Below are 22,293 nucleotides of genomic sequence, written 5' to 3' on the forward strand. Positions count from 1 at the left end.
AAACCCTGCCAAAAACCCTCCCTGCGTAAAGGTTTGGGGATTTTTCTCCCTCTAATTAGAAAGTGGAGAATCAGGATCTAAATTTAGGGGATCTGGAGCCATAAATGAGGTGAGGATAGGACAATACTTTATGGGACCTCATTGTTTTGGTCATTGTTCCTCAAAACTGACCCAGAGCTGCAACCAGGCTTTGGATTGATGACATTTCCCCTGGAATTCTTCATCCCCGAGCAAAGGTTTGGAGCTTTTTCTCCCTCTAATTAGAAAGTGGAGAATCCCCCTTATTAGAGAAATTAGAGGGTCTAAATTTAGGAGATCTGGAGCCCTAAAGGGGACAGAGCAATTAATGGTGGGACCTCACTGTTCCTCAGAAGTGACCCAGAGCTGCAGCCAGGCTTTGGATCGATGGCATTTCCCATGGAATTCTTCATCCTAATGGATGGCCTCGTCTCTGCTGTCCCCTCTGCTGTTTCCAGGAACCAGCTGAATAAATCCCAGGAACCATAACGAGCTCTTGGCTGCCTCGCAGTGACAGGCACTGCAAAATGCCACGGGAGATGAGGAGCCAGGGATTTGAGGGGATCTTTCCATCTGGGACACTGACAGAGCTTTTCTTATCAGCTGTCACCACCCTGGTGGTGCTCCTTATCTCAGCGAGCTGCAGCTTTGTGCTGTGCTGTTATCTCCGCTTTTTTTTTTTAGGGGGGGAGGGGGGGAAAGTGATGGAGAAAGCGGGTGAATATTTGCACTTACACAGTGTTTTTTTGTCGTGAATCTGCTTTTTTTTTTTTTCTCCCACGCAAACTTGTATGTGCTTCCTGTGTTTTTTCCACAACTTCCCTCCCTTGTCCCAGCTGGAATATCTGATTCCTGAGCTGGGGTTGGATAACTCAGACCCTTTGCTCTCATACAGCCTGGGAATGTTGGAATCTGGAAGAGGCTGTGTGTCTATCCCTATTGGGATAGACCAATTTCCAGAGGGAGAACTCCCATCCTGACCCCACCTGGGGCTGCAGCAGAGCTGTGTGGGCTGGCACAGGGCTCTTCCCTCGGGATTTTGGGATCACAGGGATCTCAGGGTGTCAGGGATCTCATGCAGGGCTGCGACCCCTCAGCTCTGACGGGCAGTGAACCCCAGGGGAGGTGCCAGGAGTGGGAGCAGGGCTGGAGGAGCCTCCAGCATCCATCCAGCTGGGAAAGGCTCGGATCCAAACAGTCCCAGCCAGGAGCAGATCCACTGCACAGGCTGGGAAAGACAAATCCAGGACTTCTCCTGATCCACACAGGGCTCTGTCACATTTGACCTCAGCTGAGAAGCCATAAGCCAGGTGAGCTGGAAAATCCAGGAGGTGGATCCTGGCTGCAGGCAGGCACCTTTCCCTGTAAACTGCATTTCTCTTCTTGGAACAACACCTTTCTCCCACTTAGGTCCACGATTTCACACTCCTCCAGCTCCCCTGGGAATTTTCCTGTGCTCAGAACCTGCCATGGAACAAATTTACATAACTGGGAATTATTAATGTTTTATTAATATTGGGGATATTTTTATTAAGCAGTTGTTATTTATTTCTTTTTAATTTTTTCCTGTTTTTTTTTTTGGTTTTTTTTTTTAAGCCTAAAATAATTTTTCCTTCCCTCCGCTGTGGAAAAAAGCTCTTCCCAAGTCTGCCTGTCCCACCTGACAGGAGCTATTAAAGCTTTCAAAACAGCTGAAAGCAGCACTTGGGTTCCTGTGAAAGCCCCAGATTCCAACTCTGATTCCTACCAGGCTTGTCAGGGCTGGAGACAGGGAGCAGATCCCAGGGGAAAGCTGGAACTGCTTCTCACCATGATGAGTTTGTTGTTTCTGTCCCTTGGGGTTTGAAAATTGCTTTGGAATATTTTTCCTGCAGACAGGAGGGAGGTGCAGGCTGGGTTTTGTCAGCCCTGGTGTTCCAGGAAAGGAGCTGAGGGAAGGACAGGGAGGAGAGGAAAAGCTCCTGGAGAGGCTGTTTTCCCACAGGGAATGTCTCCTCATGCTTCAGGACAGAATATCCATGAGGAAAGATGAGTTTTCAGGAGGCACCAAAGGAAAAGGAGAGTGGGCAGTGTTTAAACCAGGATTTTCCATCTCTCCAACCAGCACACAGAATTCCAAATTTTCTCAAGCAAGGCTGGACACCTCCCACTGTCCCAGGCTGCTCCAGCCCAAATTCCAGCCCAGCCAGGAATTCCCAATTCCCAACATCCCATCCATCCCTGCCCTCTGTCCATGTGAAGCCATTCCCTGTGTCCTGTCCCTCCATCCCTTGTCCCCAGTCCCTCTCCAGCTCTCCTGGAGCCCCTTTGGGCTCTGAGCTCTCCCTGGATCCTTCTCCTGCCCAGGTGAACATTCCCAGCTCTCCCAGCCTGGCTCCAGAGCAGCTCCAGCCCTGCAGCAGCTCCATGGATTCCTCTGGATTTGCTCCCACATCCACACCCTTATCCCATGTCCTTGCCCATCACCAGCTCACTGCGGGCTGTTCCTGCTCCATGGGGCTGAAATAATTCCAGAATCTCTTTTGGAATTGTTGATTCCAATCCCTGTGGAACAAACACCACTTTGATGAAGCTCCTGTGACACACCCCAACTGCATTTCAGGGTCAGGCCTCCAGCTCTCAGGTGATTTCTCAGTTGCCACAATCCTTCCTCATCCACAGCCATTTATCCATGGGCTGGATAAAAAAATCAAGGGCCAGGCTGTTATAAAAAAAGAAAAATGGGATTTAGTGCCAAATAATCATAAAAAGGAAAGCAGAGCAAGCAGTGGGGAGGTGAGTGATGGTGGGAGAGCGCTGGGGAGCACTGGGACGGTGCCAGGGACACACAGGGAGGGTGCAAGTGTCACAGCAGGGCAGGGAAATCTTCTCTGAGGCTCTCCAGGCTGCTGAGAACCTCACCCCATAAACCTGGCAGCTTCCAGTGAGTACAACCCATGCTTTGCTGGGGATAAATTGCTTTTCCCTGGGTAATTCCGAGTGGGAAACCCATCCATGGTGCCTGATCCTTGACCCCTCTCTTATGAGACTGAAGGTGGTGAGTTCAGTCCTCACACGAGGCACCACTATGTTACTTCTTAGGATTTTCTCTTCAGTCAGAGTCAGGATTGAGTGCTCAAGGGATGGAATTTTGTGTTCAGACTCAGCTGTTTATTAATTCTCATCCACGTTACAGTGAGTGCTACAGCCCTTGGAGCTAACAAGCTAAAAATGGAGAGATGGTGATGGATCTCACTCGTTACAAGGTCTTTTAAACTTAAACTGTCCAATTAAGAACTAACACCTAAATTATTTTTACTTTTGACCCAATGATTGAGCACCCGTGACCCACAGTGAGGCATTTTCTGTCCAATCATAAAAATACCACCTAGACCCAAGAAGAAGAGGGACAAGAAGAAAGAAAACCTCGGCCCTAAAACCTCCACCTTGTCCCATACCTATCACCATATTCCAAAACCCCAAATCCCAAATTTTTCACCGTGTGACATTACACACTTCTATTCCCACCACACACCAGTGACCCCAGATCTATCATTCCATTTTGGAAGCTTCTCCAAAGCTTCAGGTCTAAAGCAGTGTTCTCCAGGGGTCAGTGCAGGACAGCACAGAAAATCCCAAACTCCCTTTTCCCAAGGTTCCAACACCTCTCCTTTCCCATTTTTCCAGTGCCCCCCAACCTGACGGTCCCTCAGGAGAAATCCCCGCTGGTGACACGGGAAGGGGACACCATCGAGCTGCAGTGCCAGGTGACTGGCAAGCCCAAACCCATCATCCTGTGGTCACGGGCTGACAAGGAGGTGGCGATGCCGGACGGGGCCCTGCAGACCGAGAGCTACGACGGGATCCTGCGCATCGTCAACGTTTCCCGGGAAATGACCGGGACCTACCGCTGCCAGACCAGCCAGTACAATGGATTTAATGTCAAACCCAGAGAGGCCTTGGTGCAGCTCATTGTGCAGTGTAAGCTGATTTTCCTTGATTTTCTCTTTTTTTTTTTTTTTTTTTTTTGTTTTTGTTTTTGTTGTGCTGACGAAAAGTCGATTTATTCCTCCCCTAAACAAACAGCAGCAAGAGTCTTATGGCTGATACATATTTGATGCGGGGTTGTTTGTCTCTGTAGTTCCCTGAATCCATGAATTCCATGTAAATATGGAAGTAAAAATGACACAGGAGTCTCATTTCTGGTAAAAAAAAAAAAAAAAAAAAAAAAAAAACAGAACAAAACAAAAAACAAACCAAGTGTGAGGCAATCATTATTTTCTCCACAGCTTTGAATTCCTTGACACAGGAACAAGCAGATGAGATGGGAGGACATATTTCTCTAAATGCTGAGCTGATCCTGAGCTCATTTGTTGCTGCTGTGTAAAACAAGGAGGAAAAAAGGAGGGCAAGAGCTGTTCCCTGGGAGCTGATCCGCATCCAGATCCAGCCTGCTCCTCTCTGCCAGCCAGCCTCGGGAATGGGGAGGGAAAAGGGCGAGAATCAGTTGTTTTTTATTATGGAAGCGGGTGGTATTTGTTGTCAGAACCCGGTTTGAGGTGGTTTCTGGGGAATAACGGGGGGATAATGAGCCATTCTTTGTGCTGAGCGACTTCCCTGGGTCCGCTGCTCTGTCAGGATGTAATTCTGTAATTCAGGTGTTTTATGAAGCGCAGCCCTCATTTATCCCACTTTCAGATGCCCCAATCTTCTGTCCCTTGGTTTTGAGCAGCGCTCTGTGCCCAGCACAAGTGACATCTTTTGGGGCCTGCAGGAAGAGCTGCTCCTGGCACTGCTGATGAGCACCTCGTTTGTTTACCCTGGCTCTGCTCTGTCACTGATTATGGATGCATTGGTTACGTGGGATTGGGATTGGGATGGGTTGGGATCTTCAGGAATACCATCCCAGCTTTTTTCCTGCTGCTCCAGCTTTAAATCCCAAAGTCCAGGCTGAAGGGAGGATGGAATCTTCTCCCCTGTGGGTTTCTCTTAGTTGTGGGGTTGGGTGTTCTCGGAGCGGCTTCATCCCACTGGGATTTGAGAGTCAGGGGTCTGTGCCTCCTGTCCTTGGCTCAATCATTTTTTCAGGGGAAAAAAAAAGGCTCAGGGGGGACCTTGTGGCTCTGCACAACTCCCTGACAGGAGAGGACAGCCGGGGGGGATTTGGGATTTGAGATTTGGGATCTGCTGCAGGGAACAGGGACAGGAGCAGAGGGAACGGCCTCAGGCTGGGCCAGGGCAGGCTCAGGGTGGCCACAGCAGGAATTTCCCCATGGAAAGGGTGCTCAGGGATTGGAAGTGCCCAGGGAGGTTTGGAGTGCCCATCCCTGGAGGTGTCCCAGGAATTCCTGGAGCTGGCACTCAGAGCTCTGGGACAAGGTGGGCACTGGGCACAGCTGGGACTCGGTGACCTTGGAGCTCTTTTCCAACCTCACTGCTCCCAGAATTCTCAGGATTTTGTGAATCTGAGAATGAGATACACCAAAGAAACAGTGGACTGTTGATCCTTCTCAATAAGGAGGGTGGAAGTAGCTTCTTTCCCCTTTTTCTGGTGAAAAGTAGGAAATATTTTGTGGCTGAGGAACATCAGTTTCCCAACAGCTTCCCGTTTCCTCAGGACCTGAGGTGGATCCCATGGGATCTCAGATTCTGGGAATGCCTTGCTTGGGTCGCTTTTATTTTCCCACCTTTTCCTGTTAGCAAACCTCTTTTTTTTTTTTTTTAATGTATTTTCATTCTGCTTGAGATGCAGAATTTTATTAATTCTGAGGGAAGAGAGACAACCTGAAAATACTTCCAAGAAGTAGGAGTTCCGCAGGTATTTCCAGGAGCTTTTCCTTTCATCTCTCCATGTTTAGAATTCCGCTCCCTCTATTCACAACCTGACAAGTGACAAATTGGAGATGAATGGAGAAAAATTATGGAAGGCTTTGATTATTTTTCCTGTGGGAGGAAAGTTTTTGTTCTCAACGACTTGAGAAGCATTTCTGTACGGAGGGTGGCATTTAACCAATTGTCAAAAAAACCAGTTCTTTTCAGAATTTGGGAATATTTATCCTAAATGCTTCCAGCAGTGATGAACAGGGGAAGATATTTAATGGAGCACTTTAATTTGCAGAATATCTCATGGATTTCACAGTGGATGTGCTGAGTGAGGATATTCCCATTTTTTGGAAGGTTCTCCGTGTGACAGGTCTCACTAAAAGTGGTTAATTAATCTATTTTCAAGGAATTATGGAATATCCTGAGTGGGAAGGGACGCACAGGGATCACAGATCCAAGCCCTGGCGCTGCACAGACACCCCAACAATCCCACCCTGTGCAGCCTTGGGAATGTGCCCATTCCACAGGGCAAATCCTTCCATGGAATTCCTGCTCCAGGTCACAACTCTTGAGTCAAGCTAAAGGAAAATGAAACGTAAATCCAAATAGAAAGGATTTTTTTTTTTTTTAATTTTACCCCCTCATCTAATGAGTGTTTTGTTTTCCTCACCTCTCTTTCCTGCTGCCATCCCTTTATCCCATCTCAATGATTTCAGGATCCCAGCCTGGGGGTTCTCCAGGAAAATTATGGATTTTTGGTCTTGGTCATGGTTTGTACTTGAGCTGTGGTTTAAGATTTTGTGTGTGTGTGTGTGTGTGTGTGTGTGTGTGTGTGTGTGTGTTTACCTTAAATCCTGAAACTTTTCTAGGAAAAATGGAAGTCCTGGAGTCACAGGATGGTTTGGGTTGAAAGGGAATTTCAAACCTATCCCATTCCAACCCCCTCCATGTGCTGGGACATCTCCCAGGTTGCTCCAAGATAAGTCTTCCTCTGTGTTTGGTTTCCCATCATGGGTTAGATGGAATATTGGGAATTGGGAATTCCTGGCTGGGCTGGAATGCCCAGAGCAGCTGTGGCTGCCCCTGGATCCCTGGCAGTGCCCAAGGCCAGGTTGGAACAGTGGGAGGTGTCCCTCCCCATCCAGGGGTGGCACTGGGTGATCTTTGAGGTCCCTTCCAACCCAAACCTCTCTGGGATTCTATTTTATGATCTTCCATCTGCATTTGTGGATAAATCAATTTTTAAGGAACAAATCAAACCCTGCTGGTAGCAGACAGGGCCCAATCCAAGGATAATTTGCCAGCTCCACTTTTCCAGCTGCAGGAGAGGGTGGGGACACGAAAGGTGCCACCAAGGCAATGTTTCCATCGTGTCCTTTCTCAGGTGATTGGAGCAGCGAGGACGTGATCGTTTTCCCAGCTCCCTTTTCTTTCTGCGCTCCACAAAATCCTATTTACAGCACCAGCTCCCTCCCAAACTCATCCATCTCCAAACCCTTGGAAATCCTCTTGAAACATCCAAGATATCTCATGGGAGCTTGGCTGGCAGAGCTTTGGTGGCCACATTGGGATGCTCCAGAATTTCCTGTTCTGTTGGAGCTCAGCTTTATTTGTGTCGCTCTTCCTTGGCAATAAATTCCAAATAACTCTGGACAAGGGGCTCATCCTGCAGGAATTAGATTGGGAATGGAACAGAGCTAATTAAGGAGAAAGATGAGGCTGAGTGATGATCTCAGGTGCTGAGTGGAGCAGCATAAATTGAGTTATTCCCATTTTCCATCAGCTGGACAATCCAGCGCTGAGTCCTCTTTCCTTGATTTTCGATTTCTTTGCAGCTGGGAATGGGAAAAGGAATTTTTCTTTGCCTTGGAAAGGCAATTTGGCAGCTCAGGAATGTGCTGGGTCTACTCTCGAAATGTCTGCCTGATGAAATATTTATATGCAAATATTGTATTAATAATGAAATAAAAGCTGTTGTGAGAGGAGGAAGCATTCCCCATCCCAAATGGGACGGGGATTAATGAGCTAAAAAATCTTGGAATTTTAGGAAAGTCATTAGGAGAAACTGTTTGAACAGGTAGGGTGGCCAATCCCTGTGGGAATTTACCAACTTCATGGAATTGTCTCGTGAATGGGGAATCAGGAGTGTGGTAAAACTCCCTAAGGGTGGAATCTTCCAGTTTATAAAATTTTAATTATGAAAACTCATTAAAAAGGGATAACCAAGGAATCTGAGAAATCCAGAGGAGCAAATATCTGGATTTTTAAATGAATCCATTATAAATCTGTGCTTAGGCAGGCTGGAATGATGAAGGAAAACAGAATTTGCATTTAATATTAATATTATTTGCATCTTTTTTTCCCCTTTATGATTGAAGATTTGAGTGGGAAAAGCTGGTTAATATTCAGGACAAATATTATGTAACTCAATCCATTCCCTGGCTGGTGCCTTTATCACTCTCTGAATGAATTCTTTCTCTAGAGATAAAAGTTGGGTTTAATTTGGACTGTTTGTGGTGGGAGAAAGGACAGCCTAAAACCAAGTTTAGAACTGGGTGCATGTTTTTTTTTTTTAAATTCCGAGCCGTTTTTTCCCTTCTCTTCCAATGAAGAAATGACCTTAGCAACTTGAAAATACCAAAATAATGGTGCTCCCATTGCTTTTAGAATTTTGATTTGCTTTGCGAAATGTTTCTTTTTCCCACCCTGGTGGTTGTATCCAAAGAATTCCACATTCCTGCCCAAGGGATTTTCCCAGGATATGGCAGAGGCTGATACTACAGCTGGGGGGATATTTATTGCTGTATTTATTTTATATATAAATACAGAGAGATTTAGGCACTCCAGATGGATTTTTCCAATATTGTGGTTTTTAACCTATGGTTCGTTCCATGCTCCTTAATTCCTAGTCCAGAAACTTCCCAGAAAACTGTAAAACACCAAAATCTCTGAGATTTCATCTGATGGAAGCCTATTTCAGAATAACCCAGAGTCAGTGATGGCTTTGGGTGTAAATTTATCCACGTGGAGCGAGGCAGGGGAAAAAAAAAATATGGAAATCACAGATGGCTGGATTGGGAAAGAGAAATCCCAGGAGCTTTTTGACATTTAGCAAGGTCAAGGGCAGTGTGAGTTTGGTGACCCAGGGAGGTGATGAATATGCAAACCCTGGTGCTGTGGAAAATTTAAATGAGAACCAGATCATTTGAATTTTTTCGTATTTTATATTGAAATTATTATCACTGACAGGTCTTCCCATTAGAAATTCCAAAACGCCAGAGCACTCCAGAACCTGAATAAACAAGGATGTTATTGGGGTGGAAAAATGAATTTGTTTTGGGGGTTTTTTTGGGAATTGGTCTTGGAGAGGATAATCCTGCGCTGTCTGAGGGCAGGAGCAAAGAGTCTTCCAAACAAAAATGGTTTTGGAAGAAGAAAAAAATGAAGTGGGAGAGATGTAAATATTCAATATTTATAATAGGAAGGAACAGAGCTTCGGTTGCTCCGAACCCCATCCAACCTTGAACATTTCCAGGGATGGAGCAGCCATAGCTGCTTCTTCTATTCCCAGTTAATAACAGGTTAAGAGGTTGGATTTGAAGTGAAAATGGAAATTCCAGCCCAAAAGGGTTGAGGAAAATCCATGAGATTATTCTCTAAACCTTGTGGAATTCTGGGATGTGCATCCCCCCAGTTATCATGGCAAGAAGGTGAACAGCAGAAGGAGGGAATGTCGTGGCTGGAATATAAAGGAGTCACAAAACCCAAGGACAACTCAACACCAACCAGGGAAAGGTAAATTGGAATAATTAACTTGTCCATGTAGTTAATATTTAACAGCAGAAGATGCTGAGTAAATGTAATTCCTTTCTTGTCCTGTAATAGTTAGGAGATTAATTCCCATAATTACACAAAATATGGATTTCAGCAGAACTCTGGTTGCAAAGTGCAGCATTAAAAATTAAGATTATTTGGATTGACACAGGACACAAATAATGCTGTCCACGGCTGCTGCTGGAATTTGTCCCAGCTGAGTTTTTAGCTCCATAAATCCCTCTCCTCCTGTCTCACTTTCCAATATTCAACTTGGTGCCTGTAATTGCCTCATAAAGCAGAGTTTGGAAGGCAATCCACAGGTTTAAAGACAAGCTGCTGCTTTCCCCGTGCTCCCTCCCAAATCCTTTGGATTTTATTCCCAATTCCAGTGTTATAATTCAGACCTGTCCACTGCTGTTGATGGGGAGGTTTGCAAATCATTTTGCCTGTGGAGCTGGGAACAGGAAGATTCCTTCCAACAGGAATGAAATTAGAGCTCCTGGTGTCCCACAAAATCAGCTTTTCCAGTGGAGATGGGCCAGAGGATCTTGGATGCAGAGAATGCCATGAGGGTGTGTGGGAATGATGGGGTTTTTTTGGTTTGGTTTTTTTTTGTTTTTTTTTTTTTTTTTTTTGAGAGGTTTTCTTTGGGTTTCAACCAGGCTTTGAGGAATCACAGCAGGAGTGAAATCACTGAAGGCAAGAGGAGTCTTGAGTGGAATCACCGAGGTTGGAAAATCCTTTTGGGATCATCAAATCCAACTGTTCCCAGCACTTCCAAGGCCACCACTGTCCCCAGGTTCCGCAGGGCATGGAAATCCCTCCAAACCTCCCTGGGTACTTCCAATCCCTGAGCACCCTTTCCATGAAGGAATTTTCCCAAATATCCAACCTGAGCCTCCCCTGAGGCCGTTCCCTCTGCTCCTGTCCCTGTTCCCTGCAGCAGATCCCAAATCCCAAATCCCAAATCCCCCCCGGCTGTCCCCTCCTGTCAGGGAGTTGTGCAGAGCCACAAGGTCCCCCCTGAGCCTCCTTTTCTCCAGGCTCAGCCCCTTCCCAGCTCCCTCAGGAATTCTCCAGCCCCTTTCCCAGTGCTGTTCCCTTCCCTGGACACGCTCCAGCCCCTCCATGTCCTTCCCACCATTTCCCCCAGCACAAGGAGATGAAGAAGATGAAGGTTCTGCATCCATGTCCTTGGTTTGGTAGGACATGGATCTCATCCTGGATCTTGTCCAGCTCCTCCACCTGCCTAGGGGAGCTTCCATGGACCAGCATTTCCTTGGGAATCCCTCCAGGCATTATCCATCATCCCTGGCACTGCTGGTGTCCACCTCGCTGTGGAGACCTCACTCATCTCCTGGGGAGGGTCTCCATGGAATGGTGGATCCATGAGCAGCTTCCCTGCTGGGAATTCCTGAGAGAAAATTCCTTGTGACAGGATTTCTCACTCTTTCCTTATATTCAGAAGCTCTCCACAGAATAAAGGGAAATTTCACTTCTTCCATTTGTTGTTGGTTTGGCAAACAAGAGCAGGGACATTCTTTTTTTTGGAGGAATTGTTTTTTCCAGGTTCTTCAGACCCTTGATAATAAGTTCAAACCCTTAAAAATTGATCCATATCCCTCACAATTGATCCGTATTTATCACAATTGATCCATTTTTTCTCACAATTGATCCATATCCCTCACAATTGATAGAAATCCCTCACAACTGATCCATATCCCTCACAATTGATCCATATTTATCACAGTTGATCCATTATTTCTCACAGTTAATCCATATCCCTCACCATTGATAGAAATCCCTCACAACTGATCCATATATCTCACAACTGATCCACATCTCTCACAATTGATCTGTATTTATCACAATTGATCCATTTTTTCTCACAATTGATCCATATCCCTCACAATTGATCCATACTTATCAAAGTCGATCCATTATTTCTCACAACTGATCCATATCCCTCACCAGTGATACAAATCCCTCAGTGTCCAGGCACCATTGCAGTTCTAAGTGCCCATTAATAGATATTTTTTATCATAAAGCCATTTTCCCCCTTGCTCTCATTGACTATTTCCATCCAGGTGGGGCAGTTTATTTGGATTTATTCCATCATTCGGATGGATTATTGGAATGTTTTATTCCTTATCAAAGAACAGACTGATCCTATCCTCATTTTTCAATGTGTGGCTTGCAGAGAGGGACAGGGACACAAAGAATTCCCATTCCTGGTTAGGATGACAGGACTTGAGACTGATTTTTCCAACAAAGGATGGTGATTTTTCCTTTTAGGAAGGTCCCAGCCTGCAATGGAGAGGCTGCAGATTCACATTCTGGTAAAATTTGTTTTATCGGGATAATTATGATGTGTCTGGGCAATGTGAAATCATTCCAAGAAGTTTTGTGGAGCGTGGTAATTTCTGGAATGATCCAGTGGATGTTGGGTTTGGTGCCCTCAAGACACTGGGAGTTACGAAGGGAAAACAGAGACATGTCTTCATCCCCTCCATTAAAATAATCTTGGAATCATGGAATATCCTGATCTGGGAGGGATCCCAAGGACCATCCAGCTCATCTCCTGGTCCTGCCCAGACACCCCAACAATCCCACCCTGGGCATCCCAGGTGTCCAAACCCTCCTGGAGCTCTGGCAGCCTTGGGAATGTCACCATTCCATGAGATCCTGTTCCTGTTGGGTTTTGTCATCCTTTGCAAGCTGAAATCCATGACTTGGAACCTGGAAGGCCAAAAATAAAACCCGTGGAATGGCTGAGGTTGGAAAGATCATCGAGTCCAGCAGGACATCCAGCACTGCCAAGGCTTCCACATCTCTGTTGGAATTGGAAAATTATAAAATCCTGGGATTTTTTGGGTCAGAAAGGACCTTAAAGCTCCTCCAGTTCCATCCCTGCCATGGGCATGGTTGTTGTCAACCTTCAGGTTTATCCAAACTTCATGGATCCACTTCAAGGCCAGCCTGCATCCCTGCTCCAGGAATAAATCATGGATCACAGCTGATTTCTGTCTCATGGATTTGGGCTTTGGCTGATGTGGAAAAGAATCCCAGAATCCCTGAATTCCAGAATCTCCGAATCCTGGAATCTCAGAATATCAGAATCCCGGAATCTCAGAATTCCAGAATCCCAGAATTTCCAAATCTCAGAATCCCCAAATCTCAGAATCTCCTAATCCCAGAATCCCAGAATCCCGGAATTTCCAAATCTCAGAATCCCAGAATATCAGAATCCCAGAACCCCAGAATCTCTGAATCCCAGAATCTCAGAATCCCAGAACCTCAGAATCTCAGAATCCCAGAATCCCAGAATCTCAGAATCCCAGAATCCCAGAATCTCAGAATTCCAGAATCCCAGAACCTTAGAATCTCAGAATCCCAGAATCTCAGAATCCCAGAACCTCAGAATCCCAGAATCTCAGAATCCCAGAACCTCAGAATCTCAGAATCCCAGAATCCCAGAATCTCCAAATCTCTGAATCCCAGAACCTCAGAATCTCAGAATCCCAGAATCTCCAAATCCCAGAATTCTAGAATCTCAGAATCCCAGAATGGTTTGGTTGGAAGGGACCTCAAACCCATCCAGTTCCAGCCCTGTCAGGGCAGGTTCCACTATCCCAGATTGCTCCAAATGAGAATTAAGAATAGTGGGAAAGCAAGGAAAACCAGGAATTCAGGGTGTTCCAGGATATTTTTCACGACAATCCCATTGACTATGCAGAGCTCCCAAATAGATCCAAGGTGAGCCCTGATGGAGTTTGGGGAGGAAATGAAAAGAGAGAAAAACATATCCCTTCAATAACCTTGAAAATTCAATTTTGGAGATAAAACAGGGCTTGATAAAATTGGTTGAGCGGGAAGATGAACTCCAACAGGAGAGGAAACAGCTGGGAGAAGGAGAGGAGCAAAATCTGTATTTACTGGGAACAAAAAGACAATTCTGTGTAAAACATTGTGGGGGGAAAGCAGATTTAGAAGTAATAATAAAGAATTTTATAGATTCCTGTGGGAGGAGGAAAACAAGAAAACGTTAGAGTTGATTCCCTTCAGCATGAAATTGCTGGACACAGAAGACAAATCCATCTGCCCTAAGAGCAACCCCATAAACAGAGCTGATATCCCTCATTTATGCATTTCTCTATTTAGTTGTGAGGTTTTTTTATTTAATTATTGAAGAACCTAAATGCAAATCCAGCCTCAAAGATGATGAGTAGAGCCTGATTCCTTGGACTCTTCCAAAGGGGATTGAAGTACTCCCAGCATCCAGGACCAGGAAAATCCCAAGGGACTCAAAGACTGTTTCACATCAGCTCTACTCATGGCAAGGCTCTGCTTTAACACTGGACATTGGGTGGGTCACATCTGGAATGTGGAATATCATGAGGTGGTTTTATTATTTTTTATTTTTATTTTTTTTAATTCCTTCTTTCCCTGTGGCCACATGCGGGGCTGAGCTTTGGGGCATTTTGAGCCAATTTAATTTTTTTTTTTTTGAGGCAGCTCCGTGTGTGCCCTGCTGGCTGGAGGGGAGCTCTGGGGTTTGGCTCTCAGCCCCTCTTGGGCTCACCTTTGTTTGCAGTCCTTGGATTCAGCCTCTCCTGGAGCTCTTGGAGTCAGAGGTGCTCAGGTGGCCAAAAAAGCCAAGGACACTCAGGCTGGATCAGGAATGGGGGGCAGAAGGAGCAGGACAGGGATTGTCCCTCCATGCTGGGCACTGGTGAGGTCACACCTCAAACTGTGGGGTCAGCTGTGGGTTCCTCAGGACAAGAAGGACATGGGAAGGGAATGGGAATGGAGATGGGAAGGGGCTGGAGAATTCCTGAGGGAGCTGGGAAAGGGCTGGAGAATTCCTGAGGGAGCTGGGAAAGGGGCTGGAGAATTCCTGAGGGAGCTGGGAAAGGGCTGGAGAATTCCTGAGGGAGCTGGGAAAGGGGCTGGAGAATTCCTGAGGGAGCTGGGAAGGGGCTGGAGAATTCCTGAGGGAGCTGGGAAAGGGGCTGGAGAATTCCTGAGGGAGCTGGGAAGGGGCTGGAGAATTCCTGAGGGAGCTGGGAAGGGGCTGGAGAATTCCTGAGGGAGCTGGGAAAGGGGCTGGAGAATTCCTGAGGGAGCTGGGAAAGGGGCTGGAGAATTCCTGAGGGAGCTGGGAAAGGGGCTGAGCCTGGAGAAAAGGAGGCTCAGGGGGGACCTTGTGGCTCTGCACAACTCCCTGACAGGAGGGGACAGCCGGGGGGGATTTGGGATTTGGGATTTGGGATCTGCTGCAGGGAACAGGGACAGGAGCAGAGGGAACGGCCTCAGGCTGGGCCAGGGCAGGTTTAGATTGGATATTTGGATATTCCTGGAAAGGTTTGTCCTGCCCTGTAATTTTTTCTGAAGTGCTTCACCAAGAGTTCCAGGCTGTCCCAAGGCCAGGTCTCTGGGATTTTGTTCCTAGTCAGGAATGTTTTCATTTCCCTTGTCCCAAGCTGTGCTGCTGCAGTTCTCCAGTTCTCACCACTGGGATGGGAGCAGATTCCAGCCTCTCTCCCATGAGATGTAGGGACCAAACACTGCCTTTCTCTACCTCTTCCCTTTTTTCCTCCACCATTTAGGGTTTGATAAACACAGGATAACCAAAGCACAGGAAATACACCCCAAAATTGGTCGCTCTGCCTCAGCTCAGACATCTTGTCCTGCTTTTCATTCTCAGGAGACATCAGGAAAGATCAGGGAGAAATTCTGGGCTGAGAATTTCCTCCGATAAATTTCCATTTTGCCCCTGTCCTGCTGCTCTGAGCCTCTCTCTTCTGGCCCTATTTTTTTTTTTTTCTATTTTCTTTAAACCTGCCCAAAGCTTTCTAAATTTTGGAACCTGAGGACAATTTGCCCTCCAGCTCTGAGCTGAGTCCTTCTCATTTTCCACAGATCCTAGGCTGAGCCATCTCCAAGGTTTCAATCCCTGACCCGAAATTTTCAAGTCCTCACCTTGGCTGCTTAAAACTAGGGGCAGTTCAATGAATTCCAGTCTCTGAGGTTTGTTCTAAGTCCCAGGATCTGAAGGAGATGAAAGCCTCCTGGCCCAATGGTAAATACATCATTTAACCTAAAGCCACGACGTCTGCACATAAAACAGGAACCACATCTCCCAAGGACAGAGAAAGAAAGAAATTTGTGGGGTTTATTGGTAATTCTCTGCTCTGATCCAACCAAAGCAAACCCCATTTGGTTCTAAAGTGACCTTGTCCACGGGAGAAATAAAATACAGAGGTGAGAACTGATGTCTGCTTCAAGGCAAATAAAACGTGTTGCAAACACTGTCCAGGAGAGCAGTAAAAATGGGATTTTGGTGCCGTTTGAATCCATGCATTTGTTTTATGGGCACATTTCTGCCTTTTCAGCTCTCCTCACATCTCTTTTCCTCCCCTGTCTGAGTTTAAAAACTCTTTTTATTTCAAACCATCGTGCTGAGATCTCCCTCAGGCATTTCCAGGTGGACTCTGCTCCTCTCCCTGTCTGGTTTTTCCATGTTTATCCCTGGTTTATTTGGCACTTGGGGCTGTAATGTCCTTTCCCATCACTTTTTTGGGGTTGGGCGTGGTTGGGATGTGGTGATCCCAACAAGGTGACCCCAGCTCTGGGGGTGAAGGTCACCTGGGCTGGCTGAGCTGTGCTGGAGGTGGGTGGCACTGGTGGCACCCACAGGAAACCCGGGCCAGGATAAGAGGGAGCAGTCTCGAGTTGTACCAGGAGAAGTTCAGGCTGGATATCTGGGAGAATTTCTCCATGGAAAGGGTTGTCCAGTCTTGGGAAGTGGTGGAGTCCTCATCCCTGGAGGGATTTAAAGCTGTGTGGATGTGGCACTTGGGGACATGGGGCAGTGGTGGCCCTGGCAGTGCTGGGGATGGTTGGGCTCGATGACATCTTTGAAGGTTTTTTCCAGCCTAAACTATTCTGGGATTCTCTCTGTAATCACGAGAGTGCTCCAAGGGCTGCAGCTCCCTTGTTTTTACTCTGGAAAAGTAAAAAAAACTAAGAGCAGGGAGCTCAGGGAGAGGTTTCAGGAGTGGGGGCAGAGTTTATAATGATTATAAAATAATAATTACTGGGGTTGTGTGCAGATGTGACCCGGTGTCACCGCCTGGATCCCTGTCCCGGCAGGAACAGCCTGAGGGTAGCCAGGCACTGAATCCAGCCCTGCCCTGGCACTGATAAGAGCCTTATCTCAAATTCCCCCGTGCTTTTCTCACCCTTCCTGCTGGTTTGTCCTCCCTTCCTGGGTATTTGAGTGTCCTTGAAGGATCCTCAGAGGGTGGGGAGGGACTGGAATAGAATTCCCAGAGAAGCTGGGGCTGCCCCTGGATCCGCTGGAGCAGCCTGGGATGGTGGGAGGTGTCCCTGCCCATGGGATGGGATGGGATGGGATGGGATGGGATGGGATGGGATGGGATGGGATGGGATGGGATGGGATGGGATGGGATGGGATGGGATGGGATGGGATGGGATGGGATGGGACGGGACGGGATGATCCCTAGTATCCCTTCCATCCCAAATCAGGCTCCATCATCTTCCCTACTCCGTTCATGTTCAGTGGAGTCCAGCCCCACAAATGACGAAATGTTTGTTGAAGGAATGAGAAAAAACAATTATTTTCCTGCTAAATATTCCAAAGGAATCGGTGTGAGTCGCTCCAGGAATGAGCCAGGATGTTGCACCCCTGGCTGGATCCCTATGGGAGAGGAGTTGGTTCAAATCCCAAATGGAATCTCAGAATGGATTGGGTTGGAAAGGACCTTAAATCCCATCCAGTTTCACCTTTTCCATGGCAGGGACACCTCCCACTGCTCCAACCCCAGTGTCCAACCCTTGGACAATTCCAGGGATCCAGGGACAGCCAGAGCTGCTCTGGGAATTCTGTGCCCTCAGGGAAGCGAGGCTGAGGGAAACATTCCCAGGAATTCCCTGCTCTCGCTCCATCTTTCCAATTAACCTTTAAGAAGGATCCTGAATCCATCAGGGAGCAAATCCTAAGGGGATATGGGATGTTCTTGGAATCCAGGAATGCTCCAGCTGGTTAAAGGTATCCTTAACCTTTTAGGGAAAATTTTTTAACAGTGAAAATTCTTCCCTGGAGTAAAATCCTTGTGTTTCTGCACTGAAGCAGTTTAATATTGACAGTGAAATAGTGAAATATTATTGATTAGATTTAAATCAAAAGATTGAAATATTTTCCTTATTTATTCAGATATTTTTTAAGGACTATTTTAAGGAATGTTTATAAAATCTAGATGGGAATGAGGGGGATTCTCAACGTAAAATCCTCATTTTTACACTGAATCCCTGAAGGTTTATTTGATTGTTTCTTAGATTAGGATATAAGATTTAATCAGAATTAAGCAAATCTATTTTAATACACATTTCTTTCTGTTCCCATTATTTCTTTTAATTTTAGGTGAGTTTGGATTGGGCTTTTTTCCAGTTTTTAGCATAACCTACCTTAAAAATGTAGAAGAGAGACATAAAATTATCTTTAAAAATAGATTTTTTTTAAAGGTCACAATTTTTCAACTCGTGACAGGATTTTTCCTCCAAGGATTTTGGAAAATATTCCTGTAGTATTATAAGGAATTAGCCTAAGAAGGACAATCAAAGACATTTTTTGGTAGAGTTTGGGAGTTTTTTGAGGTCTGAGGAGAAACTTTCTGTAAAATACTGGAAGGGCACATCTTGGAAAGCAGGGAAAAATAATTGGATAATAAAATTAATGGAGTGAGACAGCAAGTCTGGTACTAAAATAATGACACCAGATTCCATGGCTACTCAGGCCCCATGGAATATTGAGTTTCCCCAAAGGGAGGAGCTCAGATTCCCTCATTTATCCAGGAAGTCTGGAAGAGATGGGAATAAGCAGGGAAGGGATGATTGGTTTGGATTGATCTGGAGGAATGGGATGAGCCAAAACCACCCTGAGATGAAGAAGTGCCGAAAGGATTCATCCTGGATGGTGATGGCCATGTGGGATAGCCTTGGGAATGTGCAAATCTATCCCAGGGAGGAGAAGACGTGGGTATGGAAATCTTCCCTCCATATCTGAAATTTCAAAGCTCTCCAGGGCAAATTCCTTCCCAATTTCTGCAGCTTCTTCCAATGGAAATCATGGATTTATGACTGCCGTGGGCTGCTGGGAGCTGTGGGAAACAGGGATGCAGAGGTTTGGGGTTGGATCCAGGAGCCGTTGTGGAATTGCCGGGTCTTCCATGGCTCCATGAAACACTTGGAGTCCGAGTGTTGGGAAAAGTAAATCCAGCTCTGACCTGGCCACGGGTTACCTGAGGATCACAGAATTCCAGAATGGGTTGGACTGGGGGAGGGTTTAGGGATCATCCAGTGCCAGCCCAAGGGCAGGGACACCTCCACTGTCCCAGGTGCTCCAAGCCCAATGTCCAACCTGGCCTTGGGCACTGCCAGGGATCCAGGGGCAGCCACAGCTGCTCTGGCAATTCTGTTCCAGCCAGGAATTCCCAATTCCCAACATCCCATCCATCCCTGCCCTCTGTCCATGGGAAGCCATTCCCTGTGTCCTGTCCCTCCATCCCTTGTCCCCAGTCCCTCTCCAGCTCTCCTGGAGCTCCTTCAGGCCCTGGAAGGATCTCCCTGGATCTTTTCCTTCTCCAGGTGAACATTCCCAGCATTCCTAACCAGGCTCCATGGTTTTTCAGCTGGAAAATACTTTAAAATGCGTGCAGAGGGATTTATTCCCCAGGTCACCTGTGGGGCCCTGCTCCTCCGGAGACATTCCTTAATCCTGGAGGAGGAAGAGACAAACTTGGGATCCAGAACCTGCCCACGGAGAAGGAGGAACAACCCAGGGCTCAGCCACGGCTCCCCTCATGAGCTCCGTAGGATTAAAATGTTGTTCAGTGCAGTTCATTGATTTACATTCCAGCCAGGACAATTTTAATTCCATAAAATCCAATGAACAGCAGCAGCAGAGCCCATAAAAGACTCTCAGAAGAGCAGACACCTTTAAAAACCCACGGATTATTCCCATTTCACTGTTTTTTAAGGAAGCTCGTCATTATTCACTCGTGCCCTTCTGGCCCCAGCTGGACAAATCAAGCAAATCATGATTTGCAGATATGGAGGGAAATGAATGGTGCAGCTTTGCCCCAAAGTTTATTTTTTTATCCGTTTTTCCTCCTTTGAATATTTATCACTTGCTAGCGTTGTACATGCTCGAGCACAGATACTGAAGCTCAGGAACCTGGGAGATGCTGGGAGAGGCTGGACCAGCGAATTTAATGCCCTGTCAAGGATCTAAACCAGGACAGAGGCACCAGTCTGGAAAACCACAGTGAATTCTGCAGACAGGGGAGAAAACTTGGAGAACAAAATCCAAGTTGGCAAATTCCTGGAAGTGGAGACTGGGATTATCCATTGTAAATCCTTCTGCAAAGCAGGCACGGACATGGAATGCAGAAGAAAATAAAAGTAATAATAATTTTACACTGAAAGTTACCTTCAAAATGCCTCTAACTTAAAATTAGGACGTTGCTACTAATAAGATGAAAAAAATTAAGAGTCCATGATGAGAATCTTTAGAGCTCTGACAAGGGATGGAGGGACAGGACACAGGGAATGGCTTCCACTGCCAGAGGGCAGGGATGGATGGGATATTGGGAATCGGGAATTCCTGGCTGGGCTGGAATTGCCAGAGCAGCTGTGGCTGCCCCTGGATCCCAAGGCCAGGTTGGACATTGGGGTTGGAGCACCTGGGACAGTGGGAGGTGTCCCTGCCATGGCAGGGGTGGGATTTGAGGTCCCTTCCCTCCCGACACATTCCTGGATTCCATGAAACAGGGAATTTCCTTGTTGCACCATGGATATATTTGTGCAAGGCAGGGTTTGGAATGCACAATTCCAGGATGTATTTGCACACCTATTTTAATTTACTCCCAGATTTGTGAATGCTTTGTTTTGTTTTGGTTTGGTTTGGGTTGTTTTTCTAATTCTGGCCATGATTGTTTCATTGCACTGGAATAAACCCATTAGCTGAGGTGTAATATCCTTATTCCAAATTCTGGCTGGAAAATTCCTGTTGTCATTTCACAGGGATCACAATCCCTGTGCACTGGAGCTTCCCAAAGTTCCTAAATCCCATCTTGTCTGGGATTCTCCATGTCCTGGGCTCCAGGCTCCATTCAGGCAGCTCCAGAGCCACTTGCGGAGCTAAAAAACCTGGAAATGTGGCTGAGTGTGGGAAGAGCTGGATTCAGAAGTGTTGGGTAAAATTCCTGTGGTGTGAATCCAACAGAGGCCGCAAACCCAATGGAAAGCGAGCAGAGGTGCCACTTTTTATTATTATTTATTTATTATTCCCTTTGCTGGAGCTGGGAGAGAAAAACTCATTATTTGTTTAGATTAAAATGGAAATTGCAGAGGCCAAGCCAGCAGGTGAAGCCTCTGCTTGGGGCCATGCGGTGGAAATAAATTCCTGGAATTTTCTCCTTAACAAATCCCACTATAAAAACCAGGATTTGATCCTCACCACGAGGAGCAGCGGTGTGGTTCAAACCAAACAAACATCTCATTGTCATTTCACTGGATAGCTCCAGAACTTTCCTTTTTCCGTTTCCTAATCCTTAAAACATGAATGTACTTAGGCTAAAAAACTTCATTAAACATTAATAGAGAGCCTGATTTAACTCCAGCCCCGTTTGCTTCCCAAAGATAATTGTTGAAGAGAATGAACCGTGCTCCCTTGGCAGCTTTGCTGGAGATTTTTCCAAAACTAATAGTGGAATTATGAAAGGAATAAGGAGGGGAAAAGTAAATTAAATCAAATTGCCAAAGCCTTGGGGAAGAGCTGATGCAAATGAGTTCAAAGCAGAGAAGTCGCAAACAACTCCAGTTTTTCTTCTGTGCAGATTGTGACTGAGAAGTCACAATCCTACAAAAACAATGGAAAAATCCAATGGGAAAATGAGCTTTTAACTCTGGTTGGGGCTTTTATCAGGCCTTCCCTTTCCCATTAAAGTTAATACCTGCAAAAGTGGGATTCGGGAATGAGCAGCCTGAGTTAATTTTCTCTTCCTGTCACTGGGGATCATCAGCCCCTGGATAAATGGGAATTGTGGGGTTTAAAGACTTCTGTGACCTTAAAGGCAGGGGAAAGTCTCATTTAAAAGCTGTTTATAAGGGTAAAGGAGCTTGATAAGTAAATAAAGCAGGGGGAGAAGAGAGAAGGGCCTGAATACAAATTCCTGTTAAAATTGTTAAGCACACAGGGAGGTGAAATAATTCCCTGGATTCAGAGCATTCAGTGGAAGCAACAAAGAAAACAAAGGAGGCAACGTTATTCCAACCCAGAGATGAGTTTGGGGTGTTCAGACATTCCAAGGATTTATGAGCAAGGATCAAAAATGATGGAAAAATCAGCCATGAAAGGCTTTTTAACACCTTGAACATGGAGCTTCCATGATATTCCTGTCCCAATATCCCTGTGCATTGCCTGAGGGATTTAGGATCAGGATGTTGGATCAGGAGGGTCCAAATAATTCCTGAAATCATTCCCTGGATTCAGAGCATTCAGTGGAAGCAACAAAGAAAACAAAGGAGGCAAAGTTATTCCAACCTAGAGACGAGTTTGGGTGTTCAAACATT

General features: G+C 46.2%; 1 protein-coding gene across 1 annotated transcript in view; it reads left to right on the top strand.

Annotated features, from left to right (window-relative positions):
* MDGA2 (MAM domain containing glycosylphosphatidylinositol anchor 2) overlaps positions 1 to 22,293 on the top strand; it is a 296,154-nt gene that overhangs the window by 224,802 nt on the left and 49,059 nt on the right. The window contains exon 11 of the mRNA XM_062495446.1: positions 3,685 to 3,978. Within this exon, the coding sequence (XP_062351430.1) occupies positions 3,685 to 3,978 (294 nt within the window). The remainder of the gene's footprint in view (positions 1 to 3,684; positions 3,979 to 22,293) is intronic.

This window comes from Cinclus cinclus, chromosome 6 (genome assembly GCF_963662255.1).
Source record: "Cinclus cinclus chromosome 6, bCinCin1.1, whole genome shotgun sequence".
Lineage (NCBI taxonomy): Eukaryota > Metazoa > Chordata > Aves > Passeriformes > Cinclidae > Cinclus > Cinclus cinclus.